This window comes from Poecile atricapillus, chromosome 16, assembly GCF_030490865.1.
Source record: "Poecile atricapillus isolate bPoeAtr1 chromosome 16, bPoeAtr1.hap1, whole genome shotgun sequence".
In the NCBI taxonomy this organism is placed as follows: domain Eukaryota; kingdom Metazoa; phylum Chordata; class Aves; order Passeriformes; family Paridae; genus Poecile; species Poecile atricapillus.
This window is the reverse complement of record NC_081264.1, coordinates 2,113,322-2,126,122: the sequence shown is the minus strand read 5'-3', so window position 1 is coordinate 2,126,122 and position 12,801 is coordinate 2,113,322. Positions and strand designations below refer to the sequence as shown.

Sequence of the window (12,801 nt, the reverse complement as noted above, 5' to 3'; positions counted from 1 at the left end):
ACAGACAGACCCACCATCCTCCTCAGGACAGACAGACCCACCGTCCTCCTCAGGACAGACAGACCCATGGTCCTGCTGCCGACAGACTGACCCACCGTCCTCCTCAGGACAGACAGACCCACCGTCCTCCTGCTGACAGACAGACCCACCATCCTCCTCAGGACAGACTGACCCATGGTCCTCCTCAGGACAGACTGACCCATGGTCCTCCTCAGGACAGACAGACCCATCGACAGCCTTGCCTGGTGCCACGGCTGCCCACCTGCCCACCCCAGCAGTGTGTGGGAGATGATGGCTTTTCCCCCCCATGGAATTCACTGGCAGGAAGCGTATCTGGCACGCTGCTGCTGCTCCACTACCGCAAGGGCAATGTTACTCCAAAATCAATGCAAATTTACTCTGGAATAAAAATCTCACACTCCAAACGGAATAATTATGTTGAAGTAGAGTCACTTTCCTTCCAGCCCAACACTTGTGTTCCCACAAGTGGGCAAAACAGCTTCCCAAAGAAGTCTGCTATAGAATTTAGAGGTTTCCCGGAGAGACCCTGAATGAGCGACTGCCACAGACCCTGAGTTGGATGGACACATCAACACAAGGGTTTGTCATTACAAGCTCATGCAAATTTATGCTTATTACTGCACACTGACTATTGGATCAGGCTGTTTTACCAATTGGCACAATTATTTTTCTTTAGTCAGAAGTGATAACGAGGAAGATATTAGTCTTGCCATCAATTCCCCCCTCGCAGGGTTATATTGCCTTTTCATACACAAACACAGAGGACTATTTTAGAAAGATCTTAATCTCAGGAGCCTCAATATTATGCATTATGACCCATTGGATGTGGGTACCTTCCACTGAGCAGTGCCATGGAAGGCGGAGTGCCGGGAGTGGGCGGCTGCTCTGTTTTCTGACAAACTGGAAGTGGAATCATGTGAAGTCCCTGCTCTTGGCAGGAGATTTTTAGCAGTAAGTAGCAGCTTTATGAGGAATATCCTTTGCCAGGGGACCATCAGCCAGGGAGCAGTGGGATTCTTATTTTTTAATGGACTTTTAATAAGTAGGCCACAAAGATAGTCCTGACAGAGTAGCTTTTTTTCTGCGTGTAATTATCTCCCCTTCGCTCTCAAGCTCCCTGCAGCCTCCAACAGCAAATAAGACCACCAACCTCTCTGTGAGAAAAGGAGCAAAAAACCAGCATTGGGCCACTTGAAATGCTCTTTGTATCAGATCTCATCTGCTCTCCTTTCATCTGATACAAAAACCAACCTCTCCTCCCCTCCTCCAAATTAATTAAAGATCAGCTTTTGGTGTTTAACTGCTTGAATCTTTACCAGCAGGAAAATACATGCTCAGAGCATGGGCAATGCTGGGAACACGAGGCCATGCCTCCATGGGCTGCAGGAAGGCTGTCCATGATTCTGTGTCCTCCCTGCACACTGCCCATCCCTGTGTGTCCTCTGTCCTTCATCCTGTCACCATCTCTAGTTGCAGAGACTGGGCAGAGCTGGCAGTGCCATGTCAGCCCCATGCTGCTGCCCCTCAGCCACAGTCCCCACTCCTCACCCACATGGAAAACAGAATGAGGGACCTGCAGGGACCTGCACAGGGTTCCAAAAAATCCAGCATTCCTTGGGAACAAGCAGGGAACAAGCAAGGTGCTGGCTGAGCCTTTGGGACAGGTTACTCCCAAATGAGCACTCCTGCAGCACAGGCAGAATTTGAGCTGCTTCAGAAAAGACTCAGTAAGCAAAATGTCACCAGGAGCATCCCTCCATCCCAGCCCTCCAGGTTTGCCAGTATCTGACCTCTCCCATGATGGTCTGTGCAGTCACACACTGACCCAGCCTGGTCTGTGGAAGCAGATCCCATCAGCATCACACCTAGGGGAGACCCTGACTCCCTGAAGAGGTGAAAAGGAGATGCCTCACTGCTCCCACCAGCTTCTGATAGGATTTTTAACAACATATTCATCCCTTTATTAACTTAAAATGCCACCCTAAAAGGAGTCACTCCTCAGCAGAGCCTTCCTCTGCAGCACAGACCCAGCCCCTCATGCCCTTCCCAAGCCTGCACACAGGCTCTTCCAGCACTCCCCTCATGCAGTCTTACAGGAAATGGATGCAAATACTAGAGGTATCACAGCACAAAGTGTGAGTTTCAAAACCTCCCAAGATCCCTGTGGGAGAGGTGCTCCAGGCTGAATGCAGCAGCTGCTGCTCTGCATCTCTCTCCTAGTGTGAATCATGCAGCCAGTCCTTGGCTCTTAAAGCTTGTCTGAACATCCCACCTTCTACCTGAGCATCCAACAGAAATGGGAAATATTCACTGTGTCTCTTCCTCCCAGACTCACGAGGGCTCCGCTATCAAAATCAAGTTTTTGATGTTCTTGCTGAGGTCTGCTCCAGGGGAGGTGCAAATTGTTCCCTTTGGTGCAATTCCTACTTGCAAAAACAGTCCTACAGGCGATGAAGCAAGCCCCTGCTTCTGAAGGCTGGCACTGAACAAGGCTGCAAAGGGCAGCACACATCTCCACTGCTCAGGCTGGATCATGTGGAAAGCATCGTGGGAAATTCTGCAACTAGCGATGCTTTGGATCATTCCAAAACCCAAAACACAAACAATCCCTGCTGGGTGCAGGGTGGGCAGGTCTGTGGCTGCTGGGGTAGGTAGGCAGATGCAGAGCAAAGCCTCTCACTCTCCACACTTGCTCAATTTAACATTGAAACCAGAGTGAGCTGTGCTCAATGTCTCCACCGCTAACAAGAAACAAATGTGGCCTCATGTTCTAGTTGCTGTGATCTAACAAAACAGACCATGGTAAACACTATAAAAATGTACTGGAGGGAACCACCCTGTGTTTGCTGGGAGAGGGACTGGATAATCTAATAGGGCTTTATCCATCTCTAATGTCTCTGTAAAAAAGAAGGGAAAATTGGGCCCTGTCCATGACATTTGTCATGTGCTAGCTATTCTGATGTCTTAATGCTGCAGAAATCAAATTGGAGTGAGGCTACCTATCTGCTTCCCAATCAGGATCTAGGCCCAAGTGCTGCTTTTTATGGCCATGCAGCGTGAAGATCTGCTGATGTCAGTGGTGTCTTGGGCCAGGCCAGTTTTTCCATCCTTATTCCCTCATTTTCTGGGGAGACAGTCCCTTTGTGGCTACCTCACTCTCCTTGTGACATGAATAATCACTCACTTCATGGACTGGGGATTCACCAGCAGGAGCTGCCTCTGACTGAAAGCATTCATGGGAATAAGGCACCTTCCCAAAAGGTCAGCACTTACCTGTTCCTGGGTATCATGGTATCAGCAGCAACACTGCCAAGGTCATGTCTAGATTTGTATCTTGGCCATGGTAATGGTAAGGGTTGACTCAGTCACCTGCCCTCAGGCACCTCGTGGTGCCCTGGTATGTGCTCTGCCCTTAAATAAAGGGATAAGGGTCTCCTCTAGCCTTAGTGCCACATCTGCCAGCCCCACAGGAGGCCTCACAGGGATCTTGGGCACCCCTTGACACTTCCAATGGCTTTATCTGCTTCTGCTCAGGTGTCACCAGAAGTCACTCCCACCCAAGTCATTTTCCTCTCACACCTTTAGCTATGGGAGGAGCCTTGGGCAGGCAGTGCAAAGCAGGAGCCCCACCCAGTCCTGTCACCACTGGCACCTCGGCTGCCATCTCCAGAGGAGAGAGACACACAGACCCCACCTGGCTCTCACACACAGCTCAGGCTGCACGGGCAACCCCGTGCCACTGACACACAGCCATGTTTTCCACAGTTTTCCATTCCCTTTTTTAAGCATCTTGGATTTGTTTGTTTCCTTTAAAGATGCCGTGACCTTGGCATGAGGATGGACAAACACCAACTGCCATTAAACAGCATGTTCTGAAAAGCTACACAGAGCACAACCACGAGCCATCACAGCCTGCAAGCAGCATCTCCATGTGAGGAGGAGGGGGGAAAAGCAGCATTTGGGGGACTCAGAGAAAGTGCCGCAGCTCCTTGCTCAGCCTGAGAGACGCGCTCCTCCAGCTCTTACCTGGCTCTTCCCGCGCCGCCGGTAATTCCTTCTTACGAGGTTCTTGTAATTCTCATTCTTCTTGGTCAGGTAGTAATAGAGGACGCAGTCAGCCACCGTCTGCAATGACACAGGCAGCTCAGGGAACAGAAGGTCCTGTCCTCGTGCGCTGCTGGGGCACAGACTTCCAGGAGCAGAGCTCAGAACTGGTCATCACCAGGTCTCCTGCTGCTCCTGAAGACCTGCAGCCCAACAGCTTCCCCACACCTCCCTCCCTGAGGCTTCCAGGGCAGCTGGAAGAAGGGGACAATTCACGGTGTCTTAGCAAAAAGGCTCAGCCCTTCAAAGGACAGAGCAGGGCGGTCCCGCAGGCGTGCAGAGATGGAGATGGGGTGCTGAGCAGAGATCACCCCGTGCTGGAGGCAAAGCAGGGCTGACCCCAGATGACCGTGGCACCAGAGGCAGAAGAAGGAGCTGCCTGTCAGCCTCTGTTGCAGTTACACGAGGCACAACCTGCCACGCGACTGTCAGCTGGTGTTACTTCCAGCCGCTAAGCTCGCTGGCTCGACTTTGTTGTGGCCAAATTGAGATCCCAGCGCTCAGAAGCTGCCATCCCAACTCCAGTGGTTGGCTCCACAAGCACCATCACAGATTGGACACGTCAGGAAAGCAAGGGGTTGTGGCCAGGACATATCCTGCTCCTGAACAGCACCAAGTGTGCCCTGCTGGGAGAAGTCCTGTGCTGAACAGGGTGGGCACCTGAACACCAGCCTTGGGCTACACCTTCACATACAAGATCAGTGGCTTCATGGAGAAAAATTATCCCACAGATCCATCGTGCCACAAGTCCTCAGGAGCTTGGGGCAGCTGTGAGTGCCCGAGGGTGCCCGGGGGCTGCGCTCACTCATCCCTCTGCAAGGAGTGGAACCATTTGCAAAAACAGATTGCAACTTTTAAAGTGTTAATTGGATCTCTTTCTAATTTAGCCCTGATTATACACACACACACGCGAACACAAAAACTTACAGTCATCTGTTCCAAGGGCTAAGATCACTATTTTTTTATAATGCAATTTAAAAATCTATTAATTCATTACATTGAGCCATACTTTGCATCTCTCTCCAACAGGATAATGGATGTGTTCTGTATCATAATTACAGCCTGATTTACAAACGAGTACAAATAAAATTAGAAGACATTTTACAGCTTGGAACACAAACTGGATTGTGAGCATCATCCAAGTCCCACCACTTTCGGCTTTATCGAGTGCGAAAGGATGAGGAGCCTGAGATCTTACAGCAACAGCAGCAGCAGGAGGTGGCTGCTGGCCTTCCTTGCTGCTTTGGACAGGAAGGTCAAGGTCTTATAAATTATTTTCCCAGCCTGAGTTATGAGGAATCAGAGTATAATTTAGGCTGGAAGTGACCTCTGCAGGCCACCCCTGAGAGCAGAGTGGTTCGCCCAGAGTGAGTGGACACTGTGTGTATGAAACACTGCATGAGGTGGGCAGAGGATGCAAGGAACTAAAAGGACCAGAGAAGCTGCAGCTTTCAAATGTTTCTTGCTCAGGAGAGCATTCAGATGATGGACATAGCTGTGTTTTCAGGCTGGGTCTGTCCAGGATCTGCCCATATGGCCTGTCCCATGGTACCTGGCCTTGCTCAGAATGGGACAAGAGACTCACTCCTCCACTGAGTCTTCTTCCCAAACCCTTCCTCCATCAGCCCAATTAACAGCCAAAACAAAAAGTCCAAGCAGCACAACACATGAGGTCTGGGATAGGTCAGGCAGTTCCTGTGAACTTCCCTGTCACCAAGGGGAGGTGCGTGTGCTTCCAGGACACCCACCAGAACTGGTGGCTGAAATGGGGCTCAGTCCATCCTCAAAACCCTCTCTCTCCCTGAGCAAAGAGACCCCTCCGCTCTGTGCTGGGCAGCTGGGTGCCCACCCCCTGTGTGACAGCCTGGCTGGTGCAAAATGCCTGCGGGAGATGCTGGGAAGCAGCTCCCCAGGCAGATCACGGGGTGGGCTGCGCGCCCACGCGCCAGGCTGGCTGCGTTCACACCTCTCGCGGCTCCGAGCTCCCGGCTCCCCGCAGCTGACTCAGTCCCTGGCTCTGCAGGGAGCCGGGAGGCGTCTGGACCGTGCCCGGGGCTTGGAGCCACCACCGCCCACAGGTGCCCAGCATCTGCACCAAGAGCCAGAATGGGAGGAGAGGCAGCACAGTTCAGGTTACAGCCAGGCAGGCAAGGCTTACCTTCCTGTCCAAAAAGGATGCGATCAGGCCAAAGTTCTTCGGATGCTGCATGAACCTGCAGAGCGAGAGGAGAGGGTTACTGTGGGTGCTGGCTCCGACCCCGCACAGCCAGCCTGCCATGCTGCAAGGCCAGCTCCCAGAGGGACTCTGGGCTTTGAGAAAATACTTGTCTGCTGCTCAGCTTCCCAGAAAGACAGGATCTTTAAATTTAGCCCAGTGGAGCTGGGCTGCTTGGGAGCTTCAATGTGCAAATGCTCATTGTGGGGTGGGAGAGAGGAGGAGGGCTGGCAGAGCTGCTCATCACCCTGCTCAATCCCACGGCCACCCAAGCCTGTGCCAAGAGCAGGACAAGGGCAGGCACACAGGGCAGGCACACCTGACCAAGGCCTCAGGATCTGGCAAGGAAAAGGTGAGGATCCCCCACATGATCACAGCCTACATCATGGCCATGGGTGGCCCTGGCACTGAGCAGGACCCCAAGCCCTGCTGGGCTGTTGGGAGCAGCTGCAAAGGACAGGAAGGGAAACCCAAACCCCGGGAGGAAGCAGAGCTGCCACACTGCTGAGTTGCTCAAGAGATCCCCAGTGGCAGAGCAGCTCCGATGAACGCTGCCTCATGCCCAGCAAGTGGAGGAGCTGTCAGCAAGCTCATCCCTGGCTCTGGCAGCCTGGAGGGTACACTGCCCGCTCAGGGGAAGTTGTCCCCACTAGCAGAGATGCCTCCTCTAACAAATCCCTGTGCCCAGCTGGTGTGGAAGCATCCAGGGCCAGCAAGCCCTTGGCAGGAGGCGCTGCTGCTGGCAGCACAGTTAACCAGTGCATTGCCAAAGCATGGAGAGCCCAGTGAGTGGTGACTTTGTGCCAGGAGAGGTGGCCACCAGCACAGGCTCTGCCCCAGGGAGCTGAGCAGCCAGGCTGAGCCACGTTCAGCACGTGCACCTCTGCCAGCTCCCAGGAGCTGACAGCTCTGTGCCCTGGGGAAATAGATCAGAGGCAAAAGGTGGGAGAGCTGTGGTGTGGGTGTAACATGGGCAGGATATGGTGAGAAGCTCCATGTCTCCAGCCCTGACAGTGATTCTCCTGGGGCAACTGGCTGAGCTCTCTCCTGCTTTTGCTGCTTCATCCCAATGCCAAACTTGGGGTCAAGGCACTGAACTGAACTCAGCAAGGGCCTGACCAACTCCAGCCATGGCAGCAGGACATGGGTGTTGTCACCCACGTTGATGCCATTCTGATGCAGAACTCCCATATGGTTTGGGTGGCACTGCAAGATCCCTGTCACTAGAACAAAAAAGAAACCAGAAATGCTAGGGGGTACAAAAAAAACCGGAAGAAAGCAAACCAGACAGGCTGCTCAGACAACCCGGGATGAGGGCAGGGAGCCAGAGCTGGCTCCTCACTCTGCACACAGCACAAACCCAGGGCTGACCACAGGACAGGGTTTTTGAGGTCATGTTATCAATGATAACAGGGGTAATGCAGATAACAATCCACTCTTTTTCACGGGCCAGGCCATCTCCCCATAATGAGAGATGGATGCTGCATTCCCACACTGCCCAGCACAACAAAGCCTGAGCAGCACCCTGCTCCTTCACCAGCAAACCACAGCTTCCCTGGGAGTAGGCCAGCAATGGGCTCTCAACAGAGACCTGAAATCCTGCCCAGAAGCAAATCAAATCAGGTTCTTCCTCGTGGTTATGTTCTGACAGCTGAAATAGTTCAGACCTGGAGCTTGTCAGCCTTGCAGTGCCTGCCTGTTTACTCCAAGATCCCCTGCCAACTGGGCTGAACAAAAGGTTGAACCAGGTTTTCCTGGTCTCAGGAGGAGGCCAGCTCTAGGTCACGATCACGGATGACACAACTCCAGTTCACCTTAAAAACCCAGGGCAGAAGCTGCAGCACAGCAGGCAGCTCGGGTACCGGCACGCCAGGCTGGGGGAGAGCTGGGGCAGGACTCCCTACACCCTCCTTACAGCTCCCGAGTACCAATCTCTCAAAACCTAAAAATCTCTCTTTGTGAGAGCCCTGAAACCCTGCTGCATTTCTGCCTCGAGCTCTGCATCACCCACAGTGATGACACAGAATCCACCGTGCACTGCAGGATGCACACACTGGGTGTGGATTCCTCCAGCCCCATTAGCCAGGCACAGCCCTGCCATTAAAGACCAAGTAATTAGCCTTTGCGTCATTTGTGGCAAGCCTCGCTGTTTGGAGTGGCACATTTTAAGGCTAATTAGCAATGAGGATTCTCCTCTATCAAAGGCTTGGAGCCTGTTTGCTTGTTTTGTTCTTTTTCAGTCCATCTTGGCAATTAATTATTTCAGCTGCAAACAGGAGTCCTGACGAGCAGGGGGAGGAGGAGGGATCCTGGACACAGAGAGGCTTCCAGCATGGCTGGAAATCCACGGAGCCATCCTCTGATTGTCCAGAGGCCAGACTAAGTGGTGCTGCTGCTCAGGACTAAGCGGCTCTGGTGCATCCAGGTACCTCCATGTCCCTCAGGTCCACAGCAGGGAGCACCAGCAGAGCTCATCCCACTGGAAGCTGAACCTCAGCTCCGTTTTCACAGACCCACAGCACACTGGGGGCACTGAGGGTACTCCAGTCCTCCATGCAAACACACCTGGGTCCTGCTGGGATATGGGATACAGGGGAGTCTAATGTGAGACCAAGCTGAGCACCCACATCTTGGCTGACAGCGCAGTGGTACCCAGGGAAGGAATCAGTGACTCCCCAAGTGATCTCACTTGATAGAGCCAAGCTGTTCTCAAGCACTGCTTGCAAACAGGAGAAAGCACCACAGCCAGAGTCTGCACGTGTCTGATGTGGGAACGCATCCATGGAAACAGCAGCCGGTGGTAAATCCTGCAGACAGCAGGATGGAGCACTGAGGGACAGGCACCAGCTGGAAGCTGCAGCCTGAGGGGGTCTGCATAAGGGGCTTGGATGTTGGCAAGTCCCAAAAATCCCCTGGACACACAGTGCCCAAAGGACAGCGTGAAAATCCAGAAAGGAAATGTGCATGGAGTGTTTGGTTTCCCTGGTATTATCTTTAAACTGGCTGATACAACAGGGACTGCAAAAGCTGAAAAACTTCCTGTTCTCACCCTGCCACAACAAGCAGCCTCTTTCCACAGCCCAGCACAGGGGCAGGAACACCCCATCCATACAGCAAGGCCTGAAGTTTCTGCACAGAAGCATCACCCTGTGACCAGGCTCAAGGTAACACAGCAACTCTGGACGTGTCCAAGCCAAGCACTGGGGAAATTCACACCTCAGTGTGCTGGGGCTCCGGCTGCAGCCCCGCACGGATCCTGCCCACACTCCCCAAGGGCTGCACAGACACAGCTCTGGGGGCTGCACTCACTTTTCCCGGAAGGTTTCCTTCTCCTGCTCGCTCCACATGTTCATCACCTGCCGGTCCTTGTAGACCTTCATGGGGTCATCCATGAGGCCGTTCATGTTGATGAATTTAATGCGCTGCTGGTCAGCATCGTAGAGCATGGGCGGGATGACGGCGAGCTGGCGCATCTGCTTCTCCAGGTTCTTTGGGGAAAGCAGAGAGAACAGTTGGTCAGCACCACGGGCCCGTGGGGACCACAGGGGACAGATGTTCGAGAGGAAAAGGACAGGCAGAGGAACAGGAGAATTCAAAAGCAAGCACTAGACAGCTTTATTGCCGGAGTAATTGTAAATTAAATGCTGAAAGAGGCTATCGCTGTCAGCCAGGAAACAATTAATCTTTCATTCTGGAATAAAAGGTTTCAAGATCCTGCGTGGAAATGCCTGACTTAAGCGAAACAGCTCCTGACCATGATGAGAAACGAGTCAAAGCAGTGGTGGCACAGGGAATGCTGATCTCATCCCAGCCTCCAAAAGCCACATGGAGGTTCAGCCCCCCACCCCAATTGTGAGGGAAGTGGGCCAGCTTTGCAAAGCTTCCTGAAAGGGTGGGCAGAGGGAGACATCATGTTTTCCTTCCACAGGAATGCTGAATTGTTCCAGGATGTTTCAAATGCCACTGAAACGGGGCTGTCATTCCTTACTTCAACACCCTGGGACATAATCTGATGCCTTTACTCCATCCTATGGAGCACAAAGTTCATCCAGAGCTCCAGCTGCACACCAGGACAGGACAGACTGGGCACACTGGTTTCCTGAAGTATTTGCAACAGAGAGGCCAATGTGATGTCTCATTTGTGCTGTCTTCTGCTTAAATGCCAGGACTGTCCCTCTGGCTGAGCTGCTGGTGATCCCCTGGCACAGGTCCACCCTCTGGGGATGAAGGGATGCTTTGGCCACTCCCTTCCAATTGTACCACCAGTCTGAGTCCTCCCTGGGATGTCACTGTTCAAACTCCAACCCTTGACCCAGGAAGGCCAGGTCTCAAGTGCTGCTATTTTAACTTGCAGCCAGATGCTGGTTCTCAACCTGGGTACCTGCAGACTGTCCCTGGTGACAGGAGAAGCCCCTGTGGAGAGCAGAGAGGACACTGGTGGGAGCAGCTGAGGGCACAGGGCCTCTTGGGGTGCTGAGTGCTGCCACTACACCCCACCAGCCAGAGCCCCCTCCTCTCCAGCAACATGCTGGGGCAGAGCTGGCCCTGCTGCCACAGATGCTCCCCAGCTCTCACCTCCCTGCTCCTTCCAACCCTGTGGAAGAGCTGCAAGCTCTTAATGTCTCCTCTGAGAAAGGCAAAGCAGATTTGGGGCTCAGCAGGCGGCTGTTGGGGTGGAGTTTAGCAGCACACTCTGCAGGGGAGTGGAGGCCATCAGCTAACGCTCCACTTGGCCAGCACCTCTGCAGGGCTGTGAAATTTCCCTTCGCTTCCAAGATCCATGTCCTCCACGCTGTCACCTTAACTGGCTAAGAGCAAAGTGCCTGGGATCCCAGAGAGGGATCAGCCATGGCCCACAGGCAGCAAACATCCCAGCTATTGCTGGGCAATGGCTGCTCTCCCCTCCCAAACATGATCCATTCACTGCAGCTCGCCTCCCTGCCAAGAGAGTGGAACCCTTGTGAAACCAGATCCAAACGAAGCCGAGGTCACGGGGATGTTTCAAGATGAATGGAGCACTCCCAGAAGATGTGGGCCAACTGGCTCATGTACAAACCATTCATTCCATAGGATTCCCCTGTGTCAAGCCACACAGCCCATTCAAAACAAAACGAAACAGAAAAACCCCTCCACCCAGCAGTCTGGGCGCTGGCTCCCTATCCCTTATCCCTATCCCTTATCCCTATCCCTTATCCCTATCCTTTCCTATCTTCACTACCAGTATAAACCACAGCCACGAGGTGTTTATGGGGTGCTACCCAGGATGAGCAGCATGCTGGGGTTTCAGGTCCCTAAGAGACAGCCAATGCTGATAAACCCAACCTACTGGCCACCAGCTCCATGTTTTGCTCTGGCAGAACCATTGCACAGCTCTATTATATCTCTCACATGGCTGGGGAGATGCTGATGCAAATTAAATAAAGCTCTGACTTTGGATCCTGTCCAGAAAGTGTGTTTGGTGTCATGGTAAGCTCCCCGACCTCAGTGGGACCTAAAGTTAGTGGGATTTGGCATAGGACTTCAGAAGTGTGTGCCCTGGCAGTCCTGTCTTGGCTTCCTCAGAGAAGACCGAGTGAGGGGTGAAGAGGAGGAGAAAGGAGAAGCTGGTCTCACCTCTTGTTCTGAGAGCCCGTCGATGATTTCAGACACCTCGTGCTCACTGCGTGCGGCTGACATGGAGAGCCCTCCACTGCCCCTCTGTCCTACCCTGCTGGGAAAGGGCAGTGACACACTCAGGCACTGGTGCTCCATTTCATAAGCAGCAAACCACATCCAAGACCATTTTGACCTCCATAACAGCCATATCCCAACGATCTGCCCAAGCCACAACCTCACTGTGGGAATGGCGCCTGTGTTTAGGGCTTGCAACCAAGAGCCTCAAACCACTTTCCTTACCTGTGTCAACTTCCTGGATTGCTGGAACACAAGGACATTTCATGCCCTCTCCCCCACATTTTCCCCTGTTCACCCCACCACCACAGCAATGGCACAAAGGTGTTGGTGTTAGCACCGAGCCATTAGCATTGTGCCACCACATCTGGTTTGCAAATCCCGTGGGAAGCTTTAAATCAAACCCATCCATTGACATCTTTCCCTTATAGTAACAGCCACATGTCCCAAGAAATTACAACTTTTCTTATTAAGCAGGTAAAAAATGAAAACATTTCTCAGTACCATTTCTCCCTTTCTCTTTCAGACAAGATAAAGCCATCAGTTAGGAAGTTTGGACCCACCCAGTTGTCAGTGGGGCACAAGGATGGGATGCTGGCAGAAGGGTTTAGGTTTTCTGCATATCAGGTGACCCCAGGCAAGATGCCAGGGCTGAAATGGGAAGGACAGGGAGTTTTCAGCAAAATGGGTGGAGATCATGAAATTGTGTCTCCTCCTGGCAGAAAACAACATGACCTCAATTGCACTTCCAATGAGGAAAGGAAGACAGACAGGGGCTGGGAGAGACAGGG

General features: G+C 52.8%; 1 protein-coding gene across 11 annotated transcripts in view; it reads right to left on the bottom strand.

Moving 5' to 3' along the window:
• The window catches only part of NCOR2 (nuclear receptor corepressor 2), a 227,268-nt gene that overhangs the window by 67,650 nt on the left and 146,817 nt on the right, over positions 1–12,801 (bottom strand). For 7 of the 11 annotated variants that reach the window (XM_058851341.1, XM_058851345.1, XM_058851346.1 and 4 more), the window contains exons 11-14: positions 11,954–12,050; positions 9,650–9,828; positions 6,284–6,338; positions 4,048–4,146 (exon numbers count right to left, since the gene is read on the bottom strand). In XM_058851341.1, coding sequence (XP_058707324.1) covers positions 4,048–4,146; positions 6,284–6,338; positions 9,650–9,828; positions 11,954–12,050 — 430 coding nt within the window. The remainder of the gene's footprint in view (positions 1–4,047; positions 4,147–6,283; positions 6,339–9,649; positions 9,829–11,953; positions 12,051–12,801) is intronic. The other 4 variants (XM_058851347.1, XM_058851348.1, XM_058851343.1 and 1 more) reach the window with 1 other exon arrangement.